The 18,547-nt window shown below is 40.2% G+C and overlaps 1 protein-coding gene across 1 annotated transcript; it reads right to left on the bottom strand.

The window, feature by feature from the left end:
- Positions 1-3,066: 3,066 nt before the first annotated feature.
- On the bottom strand, positions 3,067-16,826 carry LOC103129702 (NGFI-A-binding protein 1). The gene is made up of 8 exons (XM_007540885.2): positions 16,362-16,826; positions 10,548-11,350; positions 10,334-10,467; positions 9,437-9,488; positions 8,183-8,302; positions 7,184-7,358; positions 6,452-6,616; positions 3,067-5,412 (listed from the first exon to the last, which is right to left on the bottom strand). The coding sequence occupies exons 2-8, from the start codon at positions 11,346-11,348 to the stop codon at positions 5,336-5,338; spliced, it is 1,524 nt and encodes a 507-aa protein (XP_007540947.1). The 5' UTR covers positions 11,349-11,350; positions 16,362-16,826; the 3' UTR covers positions 3,067-5,335.
- Positions 16,827-18,547: the final 1,721 nt, after the last annotated feature.

The raw sequence follows: 18,547 nt of genomic DNA on the forward strand, positions 1-18,547 counted from the left end.
ACTCTACGACTCTGAATATCCACAACCTACCTTTCTCCCGGCGTGGCTATTCATTGGACAGTTCCGTCCCTTGGTTGCTCTGATTGGCTAAAACTTCTGTCAATCACCACAAAGCCCCACCTACTATTTGACCCGATGTTTTCATCCATAAATCTGTCCACGCAATATTTATTACACCTGTCTACATACATACATGCCTAAAACTTTATATTATTAACAGTTTCAACAAATAAAATAACACAAAAGATGAAAAAATTCAGCTATATCCAGTTAATTAATGTTTTTATGACCACATGTTCTAATCTTAAACCCAAATAAGCAAATTACTTTCTGTAATTTTTTGCTCATAAAGCAGAAGCAGAAATTTAAATTTGATTTACTTTTCACATTTAAAACCATAAACACAATAGTAGCAGCAAAGAGACGAAAAAACAAGATTGCATTTAAAAAAAACTGCTGTGAAATCAAGTCTTATACTTCACTTATCTTAATTAGACTTTTATCTTTAATTTTCTAATTGCTGAAAAAGGTCAATTTATCCTGCTCTGCCACCTTGTGGGCGTTTTTGTTTCTGCATCCTAATAGTTCTCAGTAATGTGACCCTTTCTGAGACTAAAGTGACATTAGCGCCATCTCCTGGAGAGAGCAGAGAATTAACCACCTGATATTCATCTGCACTTTTCGACAGCAATAAAATCCAGTTGAAACGAATTTAAATGTTTATTCTGACCTTTAATAACCCGTGTGGGTGATATTTGACACCCTAAACAAATGGCCTACTAAAGCGATTACTCACTGGAAACTATTTGCTGATCCTACTTTCTGCTCTCTCTTGGCTCTTATCAGGCTTTATCTAAATGTCGACATACAAACTCCACCCACCTGGACCTCCAAGGAGGATAAAACAAACCGATCAGAGCTGACGCCTCTGAACCTGGACATAAAATATTCATGACTTTGACCTGAAAACAAAGGCAAATAAAGGCGACTTCCAGTAAAAATTACAGGAATCTGTATTTTTGATCAACACGGAGACAAAAAAAAAAAAAAAAAAAAAAAAAAAAAATCCCTTTTATGTGGAGATGCAAAAGAAGACGTGACCTGAGTTTATGCGCATGCAGAGACTTTTTTTCTGTAACCTCACTGCTTACCTTCCAGCTGATCAGTATCTGTTTGACGCTAAAGTTTTAATCTAATTCAGGTTCTCCATTTTGTCACATTACAACCACAAAAATTAAAGTATTCAAGTGTTTATGTCAGAAAATTCCGGCTTTTGGAGCTCAGAAAAGTTTTTCTAGAAAATTTCTAAGATTATTCTCAAAATTTCAGGTTTTTCATTGTTTAATTTTTATTTTGTTATTTTTTTTGTTTGTTTGTTTGTTTTTGCAAATTTTTTGCCCTTTCAATCTTAGAAATCTCCTTGTTTTGTCCAATTTTTTTAAAAAAAAATTTTCTTTTAATTTTTGAAAATTTTAAGATTTTTCAAGAGAACTTCATAGGTTTTTTTTTTCTTCGCAAATTTTCCACTTTGTGAGCTCACAAATTTAAAACTTTTTCTAGAAGATCTCTGAGGTTAAGTTAAGCTTTTTTGTTTGTTTGATTGTTTTTTTTGTTTTTGTTTTTTTTTTTCTAGCTACAATCAACCTAATTTGCTGCCATAGAAAAGCATTATGTCCGCACTTTTTTGTTTGGTATTTAATAGTATAAAAAAGAACACTGGTTGCACTTTTTAATCTAAAATTTGAATGTAGTGCTTTTTGAAGCCGCGGCAGCTCTGAGGCAGTAAACAAAGGAAGCAGAGCGGGATCCCTGGCGGAGCCGCCCACCGCCGCTTCCTGCTACCTCCAAACCGGCTGATGGCTGCACATCCCTCCCACGCTGCTCAGCGGCTGGCTGGCTGGCTTCCGCCCACCACCGGTGGAGCCGCCGCCCACCTCCAGCCGTTTCCATGGTTACACATTTCCATCATCATCATCATCATCATCATCATCTGTGACTTGTGCTGGAAGAGGAGGGAGGAAGGAGGAGGAGGAGCGGCGCTCGGCGTGGGCGTTCATGCGCCGAGCTACTCTCCAGAGAAAATCTGTCTACGTATGTGTGTGTGTGTGCGTGCGTGTGTGTATGTGTATGTGTGTGGACGTGAGAAGGAGACCTGCGTCAGAGTGAGTCATGAGCCACTTTCACAATGTGTTGATGTGACGCTGATGCAAATCAGCCGCTCAGGGATTCATCTGCAGCCAAAGGAAGCGACCTGCAGCTCATCCTCACCTGCAGGATGTGTCCAAAAGGCCAAACATGGCAGCTTTCTGAATGATAAATCACATCACTTCTTCAGATTTGGTTTTTATGATCATTATTAACTTCAGTCCTCATGAAGCTATACATACCCTTTATGAAGTTTTAGGCCCTTTAAAAATCTCCCTCTATGTTTCTAATCCAAAATAATCCTCTAAATCAAGGATTATTTTGGATTTTTCTAAACTGGGAGACTTTTATTCTGATTCATTTTCACATTACAAAGAGGGGTTTTGTTCCTATAGACAAAATGAGTCGATTAATGGTAAAACTAAACATTTTGTAAACAAATTATTCCATTCGTGTCTCCTGTATGATGTTTTAAAGTTAAAAATGTGAACAGAATATTATTTTCTGGATTGTTGAATGCCCAGTTCAGCTATTATTGTCTTGCTTTAAAAACTCTTTCTTATAGATGCTGTGATGTATATCTGTCAAATTGTTTTAATTTTTTTTTCTCTGTTACAGACAAAAAGTTTTTTTTTTTTTGGTGAAAAGTTGTTATAAGGTCATTGACAAGTTTATGTTTTTTTTTTTTTTAGTATTGAACAAGAAGAAAACAAATTTTTAAATTTAGAATATAAACCTAAAGAAAAGTAAAAAATATAAAGGATGGAAAAAGCAGAGGGAAAACATTACAAAAAAAAATTTAAATTTACCCAATAATGCACAATCTGATCAATTTATACCGTTTACATCAACACAGCCAAAAAATAAAATATAAAACACAAGAACCAGAAGAAAATCAGAACCATAAAACACACCAAACCATAGAGTTCAAAAAATAAAGTTTAATGTTTATGTGCTGTATAACAAATAAAATATATTAGTGTTTAAAAAACAGGTGCATAACTGGGTGAAAGCCTAATCTATCACTTTAAAAGAAACAGTGATCAGTGAGACGACATGCGAGCGTTCTGCCATCGCTAACCTGCAGAAATACAGACAGACGAAAACGTTTCCCCGAAGGTCCCACCCTGGTGACGGACACACAGTTACTGAGCACATGACAAAAACAACGCATTAAGATGCAAATAGACTTATTACTTACATAAATATTGCATTGATCTCTGAGTGAGACTAAACTATGTGCAGGGGGTCAAACAGATGTATTTACACAGAGGGAACACTGAGCCGTCATGTTTCTACGTCTAAACATCAACAACACGTTGGAAATCTGCACACATGGCCAGAAAACACTGTTAGAGCTAAGGCTAAAAGCAGGTTCTTATATACCAGACACCATTTTTTCCTTAGTGACAATTAAGATTTCTTTTTTTTTTCTGTTGTAGCTCTACATACATGAACACTGTATCGACACCAAAAATCTACAGCAAAGTTACACTGGACACAGAAAACCCTGGCTGACAGATTAGGCTATTTGTTATATTTACAAGCTGCTGCTTCAACAACAGCAATACATTTTTTTATTTCATTTTTTTTTTCTTTTTTTAAATCTTGCAGCCACTGCAACAAACCCCTCCGCCCCCCCAAACCTGCGAGCGTCGTTTCTTTTTCTGCATCCTCAAAAAACACGCAGGTGTTTATTCCTGAAAGTTTCTCCACTGACAGCAGTGTTTTTGCTAAATTACAACGTGAAACGTTCGCTGCTGCTGATCCACAACAGCTCCTGTACATCCTCTTCATAAATTACCTGCCATAAATACACACGAGGCAGCAGCGGTCAGTCCCGCCTCGTTTGAAGGAAACGTTAAAAAAATGACAACCTGCTGCAGGGCTGCACCTTAACTCGGCCTCCTTACTTCATCCTCTGTCCCGCCACCCTCTACAGCAAACACCTGGATGGAAACTAAAGTCATTAAAATCCATTACGGATGTGTTCATGATTCAAACCGCAAAAACAAAATAAATATTAGCCACTATTGTTCTAGTTTCTTGTGCAAATATCTTAATACCAGGCATCATTTGTCACAATAAAGTCAAATTAATGAGGTTTAAAATCTCCCAGATTGTTAAATGAACTATTTTCTCCACTTTGTTCAACGAGATCATCAATAAATATCGACAAATTTGAAAATATGGATAAATAGTTACTGTGTGCAGTTTAGTAGTGAAACTATACTACTTTATGTGACTATTGTCTTAAAGAAGTATATAACAACTGGTATGCTTATCAGGAGTATCCACAGCTATAAAGTTACAGAAAAAATAAATAGTTTAATTTAATTTACTTGATTAGGACAGAGCACATTAATCAGCTTAGTTCTTATCGTAACTTTTATCGTTACCACAACAGCACTACAAAGTATCAAAATAAAATCTGAAGCCATTTTTAGCACACTAGAAATAAGACAAAACTAACTTAGTTACAAGTAACTTTTCATCAAATTTTAGCAGATTGTTTCAAGTGAATAATTCCTTAATATTAATGAAAACATACTAGTTCCAATTGCAGATTATATCATTTTAAGCAAAAGATTTTTTGCCAGTGGATCCAGTGTTGTTTCGTCAATATTAAGGAGTTATTCACTTAAAACAAGCTGCTGTAAGTTAGTTTTGTCTTATTTCAAGTGCACCAAGATATTTGCACTAGAAACTAAACCATAACTGCCTGGTAAAATTTTTGCAGTTCACTCCCAAGACTGATTTCGTGACCTTTGCCCTGAATGAGCACTAACAACAGTGTGGATTTAGCAAGCAGATCATGTTTGCGACACGATTGTTCAAAAACAGAAATTGCTAAATGCATCAACACCAACCGATGCTTCAGCCTCCACAGCAGAAGTGGAGTTAAGATTCAGGCCCTGGCACAGAAAGCAGAGGTACCGAGTTTAACTCACATCAACATCCAAAGAAAACACAAAGAGCACCGAGGGGCTTCCTGACGTGCTCTCCAGGTGCTTTGGCAAATACTTTTAAAAACAAAGAGACAAATTAAAATAAATGCTATTCATGAGGCAACGTTGGTTGTTAAGGCTCTACTGTGGCTGTGCTTGCTTAGTATCTATAGATGGGTGATAACTGCATACTGTTGAGTGAGTAGAATGAAGAGGGTGGGTAGATGGAGAGGCGGGAGGCACTATGTGGAGTCTTCTGGCTCTGATTTGATGACTTTCTTCTCAGCGTTGCCGGGCGCTCGCTGTGACGTCCCGTTTTCTGGAGACAAATAAAATGCGACATCATCAGCGTTCGGGTTTTTCAGAAAATTTCTGATGGGTTCCAGTCTGGTTTCTGCTCGGAAATTCACCAGATAACAGCTTCCTCCTGCACATACTGCTCGACTGATTTAGTGTTTAACAGTAGAAAATATAACTCACTAAGTAATGAGAATCAGAGGCTCAGAAAAATGCGTAGTCACTTGTTGCTATGGTGATTCCCACCTTTCCATCAAATTCAGACAAGTTAAGACTCAAACAAAAGTTGAGGATGTGAAAACTATCAATTTTATCCCAAAAAAATTTATATTGAGAATATATCTCAATTTGCATTAACATAGACAGTGGAAACCATTAATTAGCAGAGAAGCTAATATGAACATTCTTCCTTATTTCCACTCTCTGGGTTTCAGCCAATCAGCACCAAGGAAAATGAAAGCCACTCCTGGATTGACTGCTTTTCTAACCATCAGATGATAACGCATCAGCTAGCATCGCTACTTAGCTTCACAAAATATTACTTTTTAAATATTTTAGATATGCTCTATAAAGCAAATATCTGTGAATTGGTAAATTTTCCACAGGTAATTTGTTGCCAAGTTCCACAGAAAAATCAACTAATTTTCTGCGATTAAATTGAAGATGTTTTTTTCTGCTGACAGGTGGATTTTACCCAATAAATTTGGAGTCACAATTCCCAGAAGAATTAGCGAACAGGCGGAGGTCCGCTGTACAAAAAGTGAATACTTTTAGACTAAAAATCTAGAACGTGTTTCATCATTTTACGAAACTGCATAATCCCTGATAAAATCTACAGATATGTTAAAACTTAAATTATAATTCAGGTGAACTCTGAAAGGTGTGACTGAAATATGGAGCTACATCATGTGAAAGAAGCTTTTAGGGTTTAGTTGTTTGACAATTTTGCAAACGTAGTTCATGTTCACAGTTGTTTTTCTAAGAAGTTGTATGATTTTATGTATCTTTTTTAAAAGACAACAATAAGGCGGTTTAATTAAAGTGAATCTACTGTCACCAACCTGTTGCTGGTGTTTTGGCCTCATCTGTGCTGCTGCTGTTGTGGTTGTTGTTGTTGTGGTTGTGGTTGTGATGGCGCTTCAGCTCATTGGCTAGCTGCTTGCCCAATGGGAGGTCTCCTTCCTGCATGCTCTGACTGACCACTCGCAGGTTGATTGGTCGATCATCTGGAGGAAAATGACCAGGAACGAGAACAGTCTCAGTGTTTCTATCTATAGACAGAGTCACGAAAAGTTCAGGAGAAAGAAAAACAGGAAGAAAAGTAGAGCAGAATCAGAGAGAGAGAGAGAGAGAGAGACGCCCCCCTCCAGGCTTCTGGCTAGAGGTAAACAGGCGTGGGCGCCATAATTACAGGTGCATTGTGGGATTTGTGGGAACAGCGTTATAATGAGCTGTCGGGAGTGGGTGAGAGAGGAAAAAGGATGAAAATGAGACGAGGCCTGGAGGAGAAGAAAGATCCTGAATAATGATGCGCCTCCTCTCCTCTTGTCTCCCTCCTCCTCTCCTCTGTTTGCGAACTCCAGGCAGAAAAACGGCTGACAGCCGAGTGTGGAAAATCTGCACCTTTCAGGCGTTTACTTCCAGTCAGAAGCTTCACGTCGACGTGAATTAGATTTAAATTCAGCTCCAAAAACAACAAAGAGTGAAAACAATGTGCTCTATCTGGGCACAGGGGGCAGCAGAGAGCCAGAAGAAAGTGTCAGAAATGAGTGAAAAGTGCTGAAAAGGCCTACCCTGGCTGTCCCTGCTGAGGTCAGCGGCGCCGGCGGCTCCGTTGGTGTTCTGGGCGTCGTTGAGGTACTTGAGGGCAGCGGGCGGAATCCTCCAGTCCAGAGCCTGCAGCCGCTCCTGGACGGCGGCGTCCTGCAGGATCTCCATCTGCCTCGCCAGCAGGCGCTCCAGCTGCATCTGATTCACAGAAACCAGGCATCAGCTGGGAGCCCAGTGCTCTGATGGGCTTTTATATGCTAATTTATGCTAATTCTGGTCTAAAACTGACCAATCACGACAAAACGAGGCTCCTAAGGGGTTCTCTTAAAGAGACAGGCAAAAGAATGAATCTGTCACTGTCTCTTTAAATCACAGCAGGACGTCTTTTTCATCCAACACAGCTATGAAATCTCTTCTTATGAAAAAAAAAAAATTGTTTGCATCTTTAATGCAGGGTGGTGGCAGCGTCATGCTGTGCGACACTTTCTGCAGCAGAGACGTATTGAAAACACAAACTTTAACGTGTTTTATCAGGATTTTATGAGCAACAAAGTTTAGCAGAACTCCAGAGGAAACTTATTTACTTTTTAGAAAAATCTAAAAAGTGCGTAAACTGACTCAGGCTTTATTTGAAGAAAATTTCTCCTTTCTTTCCATTTTTCCAATCTTTAGTCAGAGGCCATTTATATTTGCTGTAATACAGACCGCTACAGGAGATCTTTCCCGTTCACACCCATCACCATCTACAATAATTCTGTGAAGAATTTTGAATTTCTCTTTGGCATCAATAAAGTATTTTTGAATTTAAATTTCAAAAATGATTAACTTCTTGTTGTTGCTCTGTCAGGTTAAAGCAGGTAAAATTAACTCAAGTTTCAGGTTAAAATGTGATAAAATGTTAATAATCTAATGGTTTTGTATCTGTAAAAACAGAAGGAACTACTTCCAGCAGTGAAATCTTAAACTGTCCATCTAGTTTCTCCACTGGACGCGTTCCTGGACATCGTCCAGGTTGGTCCTACCTGCAGGTTGCGTCCGACCGTCTCCTCTCCTTTGGATTTGGCACAGGCCAGCTGCTCCCTCAGCATCTCCTGCCTCATGTGGATGGCCTGCAGCGCCTCCTGGATGTCGAAGAAGTTCTCCTGCAGCACAGTTATGTCCCTTCAGTCAATATATTTAATCTCCTTTTCCTATCTGTTTTTATTTCAAGTCTTTATCTGCAGAAATAAAAGCCTGTCTGTTTAAGTATAAGGTTTTAAGCGGCTTTAAGCGGGAATCCCCAGTTTTGTGTGAGCAGGTGTCGGCTCATCTGCGCCTCTGGATCCCTGCGGAGCCGCCACATGTTTTCCATCAGCGGCTCGCTCTCTGAGAGGAGCCATTCAGAACCGGCTCCGGGCCGATCGGCGCCGGGAGAGCAGCGCTCAGACCCGGCTTTGTACTCTGCTCCAGATCGATGCTCTCAGAGGAGCGCCAGCTGCCAGACCCGAGTCCTCCGAAACCTCACTAATGTGGAGCTTCAGCTTCATTACTTTGATGTTTCACTTCATGATTCCAGAGAAACCGGTTCAGAGTTTCAAACAGAAACATTTGCAGCACAAAGTGAGAAAAGTTTAATTGTGTCGACCTAAAATCTTTCTAAAATCTTTTTTTTTTACATTGTCGTTCATACTTGTAATTAAATGTGACCGCAATCAGACTTCTGCGTGAACGGTTTACGACCAGAAAGCGCAAAAGAAGAATGTCGACGTCACATAGCAGCGCTTTGTTTCCAGAATGAGCAAAAAGTTACACGCAAGTAAGAATAAAACAACTTCAACATATTTTAACTCAAGTAAAAAAGTATTTGGTAAAAGAGCAAATCAAGCACAGAATAATCATTTAATATTTAAAAATTACATCATCAGATGGACTAAAGTACAAAGTTATGTGGAAATATTGGTATTTTATGGACCAAAATTAAAATAAATAGAAATAAAAAAAATCTGGCAAAATAAACATTTTCCAAATCAGTTTCTTTCAACCTGAAACTTATGAAAATTTAACCAAAACTGCAGGTGTGTGTCTGTGTCTGGTGAATTTTAAGATAAAAGATGTTTTTCATTCAGTTGGTAGAAAATCCAGAAATTTAACTCAATTACTCAGAAAACAATTGGATGTGGGTCATATTTGCCTGCTATTTGAATGTAACCAAGGAGAGAAGTTAGAATCTGAGGGCAGCTTCAGAAGACGGAGTTTATGATCCACATTAATTACTTTGAGTTGGACGCTGGACTCACCTCGGTTTTGATCCTTTTAGGTGACGGTTCGTCTCTGTCTCCACACCGAGATCTGCAGAAGAACATAACGAAAAACAAAAAACATGATTGTTACCATTCTGGACCTACGGTTCTGGTTCTGTTTATTTCTTAGAGGAAGGATGGGAAGCCTGTGTTTAACCCATTTCTCTTTTGGACTTAAGATTGTGCTGCATTTGTATCCTTAAGAAAAATATATAAAACTTCAGATATCTCACAAATGAGATGCTGGCATACATGGAAAAAGAGTTAAAAATTTTTGACTTTTGATCATTTTCAAAAGTTGAAATTTTGACTTCACGAGCTCTGAAAAGTTCCTTAGTTTTTCCTAGAAAATTTCTCAGGTTCTTGTGTACAAATTTTCAACTTTTGGATGTCAGAAATTTCCATACATTTTTCTAGAAATTTTCAGAAGTTAAACAAAAAAATTCTCAATTTTTTCCTTACAAATTTCTTACTTTTTTAGCACAGAAATTTTCAAGTTTGTCCCAAAAATTTGTGAGATTAATTGTTTTTTTTCTAGCAAATTTTCCACTTTTGAAGCTCAGAAATTTCCACAATTTTTCTTGAAAATGTGTTTTCTCTTGCAAATTTTCTGAAATTAACCTAAACATTTCCAAGTTTATTCTAGAAAATATGAGCAATTAATCTCAGAATTTCAGAGTTTTTCTGGTAAATGTTCCTCTTTTGGACCTAAGACATTTCAGAATTCAAAAATTTCTGAGATTAATCTAGAAATTTTAGAGTTATTTTCTCACAAATTTTGATCTTCTGGAGAGATACATTTATTTAATTTTTGAGTTTTATGGTGGAAGTGTACTCCTCCTAAAACAGCTGTGCTGCATTGACCTGTTTTCAGCTGTGGCTTTCGTATCTTACTTGCTGGTGCGGTAGGTGTATTTGTAGGTGACCTCTCTGGAGATCTGCCGGGCCAATCCGAACAGCTCGTCGCGGCGCGTCAGCAGCGCCGTGTCCCTCATGCAGAGCTGCGCCGCTGCCTCGTTCACCGTCAGCTGCACGGGAAACAAACCAGTCAGGTTACATAGAGGAAGCGCCCCCTACTGGTCCGCAGGTCGCCGGTTCGGTGAAGCACCTCGTGCAGCGTCAGGTGTTTGCCGTCCCTCCGCTTGGAGTCGAAGCGCCCGTAGATGGCGCTGTACTTCCGGATCTCCTCCTCCCTCCGCGGGTCGTCGTCGCTCATCTCAAAGATGTGTCCGATCATCTTGGCCAGCTTCTTGTTGTTCTTCAGCTGCTCTTTGACGTCCGCCGGGTCCGTCTTAGGAAGTCCGGGCGCCATCCTGTCCACGCACTCCAGGACCGACTGCACCGCCGCCGCGTCCAGGGCCTCCATGGCGTCTCTGGGGGACGACGGCGAGCCCAGATCCGACGGAGACAGGCTGTGCTCGCTGTCGTTGCTGTGGCCCGACCAGAACCGCGCCTCGCTGCTCCCCTGCAGGGGCGACCCGGTGGAAACCTTCTCCCTCGCCACATCCAGCTTCCCCGGGTCGGAGCAGGCGGCGGCAATGGCTTTGGGAATCTTCACGCTGGCGGTGTTGGAGCGGTCCTGGGCGCTGAGCAGCGTGGGGGAACCCTCGGGCAGCTTGTAGACGGGGATGCTGCAGACGGGCAGCGAGGTGAGCGGCTGGTTGAAGATGGCCGGGTTGGTGACCCAGTCCCGCAGCGCCTTCTGCAGGCGCCGCACATGCAGCGGCTTGCTGGCCATCCCCACCAGAGCCATGATCTCTAGGAATTCCTCCTCACCGGCCTCACACAGCTGCTGCACATCATCGCCGCCCTGCTGGATGAAAGCCTCGTAGTAATAGAGGAGGTTAGCGCGCTGCAGGATCCTGTAGAGCTGCAGCTCACCCAGGGTCCTCGGCAACACGGCCGCCATGCCTGAAACACAGAGGGACGCAGAGTCAGCTGATGTAAACAAACAAACAAAAAAAAAACCTTTGAAAAAAGTAGAAACATTTACCACTTCATTTGGCTAGCTGGCTAACTGCTTTTAGCAGCACAAGCTAAGAGCAGTGTATTCCTTTGTGTTTCCAATGTTCAAAACAAAACCTGATGATGTCACAACCAAGCAAATTTTCTATCTGTGCTCCAACATTAGAGGACAAACTTTGCAGAACTCCATAAAATAGAGAAATAAACCTCTAAAAGTGGAAATTAAAATAAACCTCAACTACAACTGGGTAGCAGGCTAACTGCTCTTAGCAGTATAAGACAACAACGACGTGTTCTTGCATGTTTTGTTGTTCAAACACTGAAGCAACATGGTCTCTAAATGAGAAGGCACAGAACTATGACTTTGAAAGACTCAACAAGATTAAAATCTTCAAAAGTTTAATTTATTTTACTGAATGTTGAGGTTGGGATTGGTTGTAAACCTCCGACCTCTTTACTTCTGTCTATTTTTTGTTTTATGACACTAGACAACAGACATATAAAAGCCAAAGTCCTGATCAAAGGCTTTCCCAGCCATCTGTCAGTACGGTCCTATTTGGACATTAAAGTGAAGAAAATGTGTGAAAATATATCTTCCTGATGTCATGTAACCATTATTTACAGGATGTTTCTACAAACAAGCAATTTAGGAAACCGAAGGGAAAACTCTGGTGCTTTTGTCGCCTTATTAAAGCTTGTAGCTCATCATTTATGATGCTACCTGTACAGTTCCTCTGTAAGGCTGAGCTGCAGCCCAGCAGAGAGGCAGGGGGCGGAGCTTCAGATCAGAATAATCACCTTTTTTCTCAAAAACGTAAAGAAATTTCAAAAGGATAGATGCCAGAAAAGTCATTTACGGATTGGATGCACCTGCTGAGCATCAAGTGTTGAGGATAAATCAGATAAAATTTGCTATTGTTGCAGGACTAGCTAGCATTCATTTATGATAGTGTTATTTTTTTTAGCTAAACTGAGGAAACACACATTTAGTGTTCCTAAATCAGAAATATCCACCATTTTCCTCCCTGAAAGTGTCTCTACATCTATCAGGTTGACATTTATCCTCAAAAATGTTGCCGTTAATCTAAACTTTTCACAGAAACCGTGAAGTCACGGCGGCTCCTGCCACTTTAAGCCGATGCAGTGAGAACAGGCTTGGCTTTGAGTCTTCCTGGGTGCATGTGAGGCCCTGCGGAGGCTGGGCTGACTGAGGAGTGGCAGCCAGCCGGCCCGGCTTGCAGGGAGGACCACATGCCTCTCTCCACCCCTGCAGGATGTGTAGGTGGTGGGCCTGCCTCGCCCAGAATAGGCCCGGGGAGCCAGGCAGGCGTCGACTCACAAAATGACACAGACAGAAGCTGCCTGAGACAAAACCAAACATAAATAAATATCTGTTGGATTGTTTCCTCAAAAACGTCTTGTTTTAATCACACAAATCCCTCTAATTAGCCTGATTTACACTGGACATCATGTAAACCTATTGCAAGATGAAGACTTAATCAGACGTAAACACTAATCTCTACATTTATTAGTTTGCAGTGACTCAGCAGTGAGTTTCCCTGTAAGTCTCTGCAGCTCCGACCTGTATGGACGTCAACCAGCAGCACAAAGGCGTGAGGAAGGAACGTGAAGTCAGAGCGAGTTCCTTATCTGCAGCACGAACTGAAAAGCTTCTGGAAAACCTAGAGCAAACAGACGTGTGCAAACTGATGTAACGGAGGATCTGAGTCGCTTTTGTTCAAGCGGACTCAAAAGGTTCCCGGAGTCGAATATCCGCCGCAACCTCACCCTGAAATAACAAATAGTAGCTGGTGGCCAGATGGGGCGAACAGACGGTCCTGGTTTCACACCAGAACCAAACGGCTCAGCCGGATATCAGGACTTTCACTGCGCTGTCCTCATTCTGTCATCATAAAGAAAGTACACCCCCCTCAGTTCCAGACCCAAACGACCTGCTTCTAAGATTTAAATTTAACCTCAGATATATACGTTACACATATTTATCCCTTAAATAGAGCACTGATTTATATATGTACAATATATTTTAAAAATAAGATTAAGCCAAACAATAAAATGTTTAGGAATAATTTAAACCCTAGATTTGTAATAACAGCATTATATTTATTAATCATTAAAAACGTAGCGTAAGGCCAAATAATAAAAGTTTGTGAAAATTTTAATGCAAAATGAAAAACTAGATTTGTAACATTAGTATAGATGGTGTTTATTTTCCTCTATCAATATTTATTTCATCAGACCCACCATTTAAAATATACATATGGTTAATTCAAATTAGAGTTTACGAAAAACTAAAAGCCTAAATTTGTAATAACAGCATAATATTTGTTTATAATATATATTTGATCAGAATAATTTTTAAAAGGGCAAATTGTAAAAGTTTGTCTAAGTACACTAAATACCCCACAAAAGTAATATTTGTAATAATATTATTTCAGTCATTTTTGTTGAAAATGACTGAAGTTGAAAACCCTAGATTTGTAAAATAAATGTAGAAACTATTTTTCTTTATTAATGCTTTGAGTTTGTCAAACATTATATTTACTTACATTTTATTCAATAATAATATCTAGTTTGCTCTTAAATGTACATAAAAATGTAAATATAATGCATAAAAGGACTTTAAGAGATGACGTGGCCCCCCTGTAACCCCCTCTTTGCGCTGCCCCTGGTTGACCTCCAGGTCTGATTTTCCTTCTTCCTGATGCTGCAAACAGTTTGCAGCAGCAGCATCAGATCTGCAGGCCGGTCACACATGTCCAACAGTCTAACATCATCGTCTCCTTCAGAGACATGTTCACTTCTGGCCTGAAATTTCCAGACTTTCCAAAACAATCTTTTACAATCAGAAGCACTGATTTTTAACTAATCAGTGATTTTCAGCTTTTTCCTTCCTGACAGCCGCATTACTCACTGGTTATTCCGTCAGTAGCAAAAAACTTCCACGATCATTTTATTGTGCATTTAGCTGAAAAACATTTGTTATGAACCATGAAATGAAAAACAGCAAGTTTGAGTTTTTCCCCCCATCAGATCAAACGTTAAGCGAAGCTTTGAGTCTGGAAAACAAAACGAGGACATGCAGGACGTGAGCAGATTTGATAAAGAAGAGGTGGAAAATAAAGGAACGTGAAATGTCACTTAAAGAACATTAGCATTGATGATAAAAACACGTGGGCTAGTGGAGCTTCTTAAGGCGCTCTCGTCCTCCTCCGCCGGTTTAGGAGTCACTCACTGCAGATAAACATTTTTTGGACTCTAAAGCTTAAGGCGATTTATTTCACAGATGTTAACCGCATCACGGTTGTTTTGCATGTTCTGGGTTTTGTTAGTAAATGCTGGTGAATTTTGTCCAAAAGTGCTGCATTTCCTCTGCCTCTTGTGTCTAATATGAGATGTTTTCAGTGACACGTGTGAAACGTGTCATCTGAACATGTAAAGTTTCATTGAGGAAACATCCAGGCTCAGGAAGAATCCAGGCTTTGTTTGTTTCATGTTGTGTTGATTCTAAATGTTTTCCTTCTATTTCCGACCAAAACTCTGGAGCTAAATTTATCAGCAGAGTGAAGGCTGACCTCTGGGTGAGCAGCAGGTGAGCCGACCGTCTTCCTCTGAAATCACAGCAACTCTGGCAGACAGAGCGGTGAAGTCAGGTGAGCTCTGACACACCACACACAGGTGGGGCTCCCTCCTGGAGAGAGGATTCCTCTGACTTCACTCTCATTCCGGAAATAAACTCTGATATTTCTCAACCAGAAGGTGTTCTTGGAATCCCACCATGACACTTTCATAACACCTTTTCAGAAATGGACCATGGTGAATGTGTGCTGCTGGTGCTGTGGGATTTAAACCATGTTTTTCATGGGGTGTACCACAAGGCTCCATTCTCACCCCCTTTTTTTCTCTACTTGATTTTTTTTTTTTTTTTCCAGAAAACATTAATTTCCTATTATTTTTATGCAGATGACGGCTCGGTGTACCCTCTGTGTGGGTGTTTAGGGTTGCCCTTCTGGCATCAGGAAATGGATTTTACTAAATTAACTCAGGAATGGAGTCACTGGATTACAAAAGGTGGAAACTATGTTGAACTTTCAAACCCTAAATTTTAGCAATAAACCAAAAGCAAAAGTCAAATCTGGTAACGATTGTCGGAAATAAAGTTGATTCTTTCTCTGTTCCTATGAAACGATTCCTTTTGGAACCGGTGCCAGATGTTGAAGCTTGATTTTTAACACTTCAACGAGTAAATTTCTCTCCATTGGGTGCCAGCTCTTCCTGAAATTCCCTGGGGTACCACAAGGCACCGAACTCGGCCCCCTTCTTTTTAATGCTGTATCTAGACGCCATTTTTCCGGAAACATAACATTTCATTTGTATGCAGATGACTGACAGGTTTATCTTACACTTTTCAAAATATAAGTCTTTTTATAGTGAGCTAATGCATTAATCTTCTGCATAGTTTATTTAACTTTTGCATTTATGCACAGAGTTGTTAGTTTTGTTATTGGGGAACCTTTAAAGTGCTTTCTAAATAAAACCAGTCTGGTGTTTTGAGCTTGTGCCTCTATGAGGGTGTGATGTGATCCTTAAATACTCACTTTGTTTGTATCTGTAGCAGCTAAAAATAAACCAACAACACAGAAAACATCAAATATGTCAATAAACTGAAACATTCAGAGTCCAGTTATGTAGAGATAAAACATTTAGGATACAGAAAGTGAACGATTTATGTTGGTGCTCAAAGCTTTAAGCAATGTTTATGTGATTCAAACTGAATTACACTCTGATCTGCAGACATGTTTACATTTAACTGCATTTCCTTTACATGGCTGCATATCTCCGGAGCATTTTTCATCTTTGCAGCATAACTTGATCATAGATTCATCATCTTGTGCAACAGAATGAGGAGGAAGCGTCATGGTGGATGAAGTCTTCCTACCTGGTGAGTCTTTGGCCCCTTTGGCGCACCCTGGTCCGGATCCTCTTCCTTTCCTGTATTCCTCTTCTTCCTCCTCTTCAGTTTTCACCAAACACAACAACAGCCCGTCGCTTCGCGCACAGCAGAGAGAAACGAGGAATCCCACAGAATGAGATCCCGCAGGAGCAGCGGAGCGCGCAGACCGGGGGAACCTTCAACTTCCAGGACGCAGCGGAACCAGCACCGAGGCAGCGGTTGTGCGTGTTTCTGCGTGTCCTCTCCTCTCTGCGTGAAAACTTTTTCCTTCCTCTGGAGCCGAGAGAGAAGAGAACAGAGCGCAGAATGTCAGCGCGGAGCTGCGGAGCTTTGTGCGTCTCTTCCCTCAGAGTGTGTGTTGCGTGTGTGCGTGGGGAGTGTGTGATGAGTGTGTGAGTGTGTGAGAGTCCTCTCCCAGCGTCTCTCCACTCCCCTGCACTCTTCTCAAAGGTCAAACCACACGCAGAGGCGCGCGCAGACACTTCCGCCTGAGCCTACAAAATAAGAGCGCCACAGTCTGGAACTGTATAATCCAGATTATTAGGGCAGAATGCAGCAGATTGCTTCATTAATGCTGCACTTTTGAATAATAAACAATCCATCCAGACCTAATGCTATTTAGTATTAACATTACAAGCCAATAAAAGTTTTTTGTCTCAGTGTTTTATGAATGCAATACACTAAATACTCACAGAGCAACATTAGTCAGTCAGTCAGGAAACTGCTAGAAAAGTAAACAAACATCCTTTTGCTGCAACTTCAATCGTTTTAATGTTCAGCAACCATGTTGGATTTAGAAACTGATGAGAAACTTGAAATTTCATGAAGTTCAGAAGGTGTCTTATATAAAGTTAACTTGGAAATTTACTGAAATTTCCAAGCAGACTGGATCAGAATCATTTGACCTACTCATGTTTACCAGTTCAACAGCAAATTAATTAATATTTGAACACAAAATAAAAACCAAACAGCCAAAGTTTTTGTAGAGTTCAGTTCAGTGATATATTATTTATACTAAAGGAATATCAGATGTGGTCATAACTCATATCACCCAAATATTTACAAATAGATGTCATATATGTGGGCAGCATAGATCTCCAGTAACAGTCAGTCATCCAACAAAAACTAAGAGGCCTCTGACTGAAGACAAAAAAAATGGAAGAAAAATATTTGAATTTGGTTTGTAAGATAAAAACAAAAATGTGTCATGGTTACACATCACAACTGTCTGGAAAAAAAAAGTAGGAAAGAAAATCCTTACAGCTGTGCAGCTTTCAAAACCAGAGGGAATAATTGTCCAAACATCCAGCAACTTAACCAAAAAGAAATAAATAAATAAAAGTCTAAAAATAACAAATAAGATCGATAACAGAGCTGCTTATACCAGAAAAAGTGGCTCGAGAGAAAAATTATCTTTGTACATCCCAAACAAAAACAAAAATTTTTTTCTAAAAAAAAGAAAAAAAGTTTCTTTTTCTTGCTTTGCTTCTCAATAAAAAGGAGAAAAACAGGAAAACCTATTAACTGTAACACATTAAGTATAACTCTCTCTTGGAAGACGTGTTTTGAGGAATGGTTTTAACCATGTTTGTGGCCCCAGTTTTTGATAATCTGAAGCTAAAAGCAACAAAAGAAAAAAGCTGCTGGATAATAACTGTAAAAAATAAATAGTAAAACCTGGAAATTTACCTGAAAATCTCCCATCATAACAATGAGTAGTGGATATATCCAAATGTTATGTTTCACTTTCCAGTATTGAATAAAACATTTTCTTTTTGTAGCACAAAACGTCATCATTTTATTCCCGACTGCTCCGTGCTTTTATTTTGTTAAGACTTCCTGTTAACCATTCTAACCGCGTGCAGCTTCACGCAGCAAATGAACAAAGTGGGATATTCCGCGCGGTCGCCACAGAGCCTGCTTCTCCTCGCTCTCTCGGTCTCTCTCTCTCTCTCTCTCTCGCCCACGCTGCTCCCTGCGTGACGCAAATCCGCGCGTGGGTGGACACACGGGGCGTGGGAGGCTTTCTGCACGGAATACCAAACACAGGCAGGTTCGACACCCACAGAGACACGCAGAGACGCTCCCTGACGAAGAGCAGAGAGGAGACAGTTTCATCAGCAGTAAATATTGTCTGAGCTGATCATCAGAGAAACATTCAATATTCAATA

The sequence above is a fragment of the Poecilia formosa genome, unplaced genomic scaffold, assembly GCF_000485575.1.
Source record: "Poecilia formosa unplaced genomic scaffold, Poecilia_formosa-5.1.2 Scaffold571, whole genome shotgun sequence".
Classification (NCBI taxonomy): Eukaryota; Metazoa; Chordata; class Actinopteri; order Cyprinodontiformes; family Poeciliidae; genus Poecilia; species Poecilia formosa.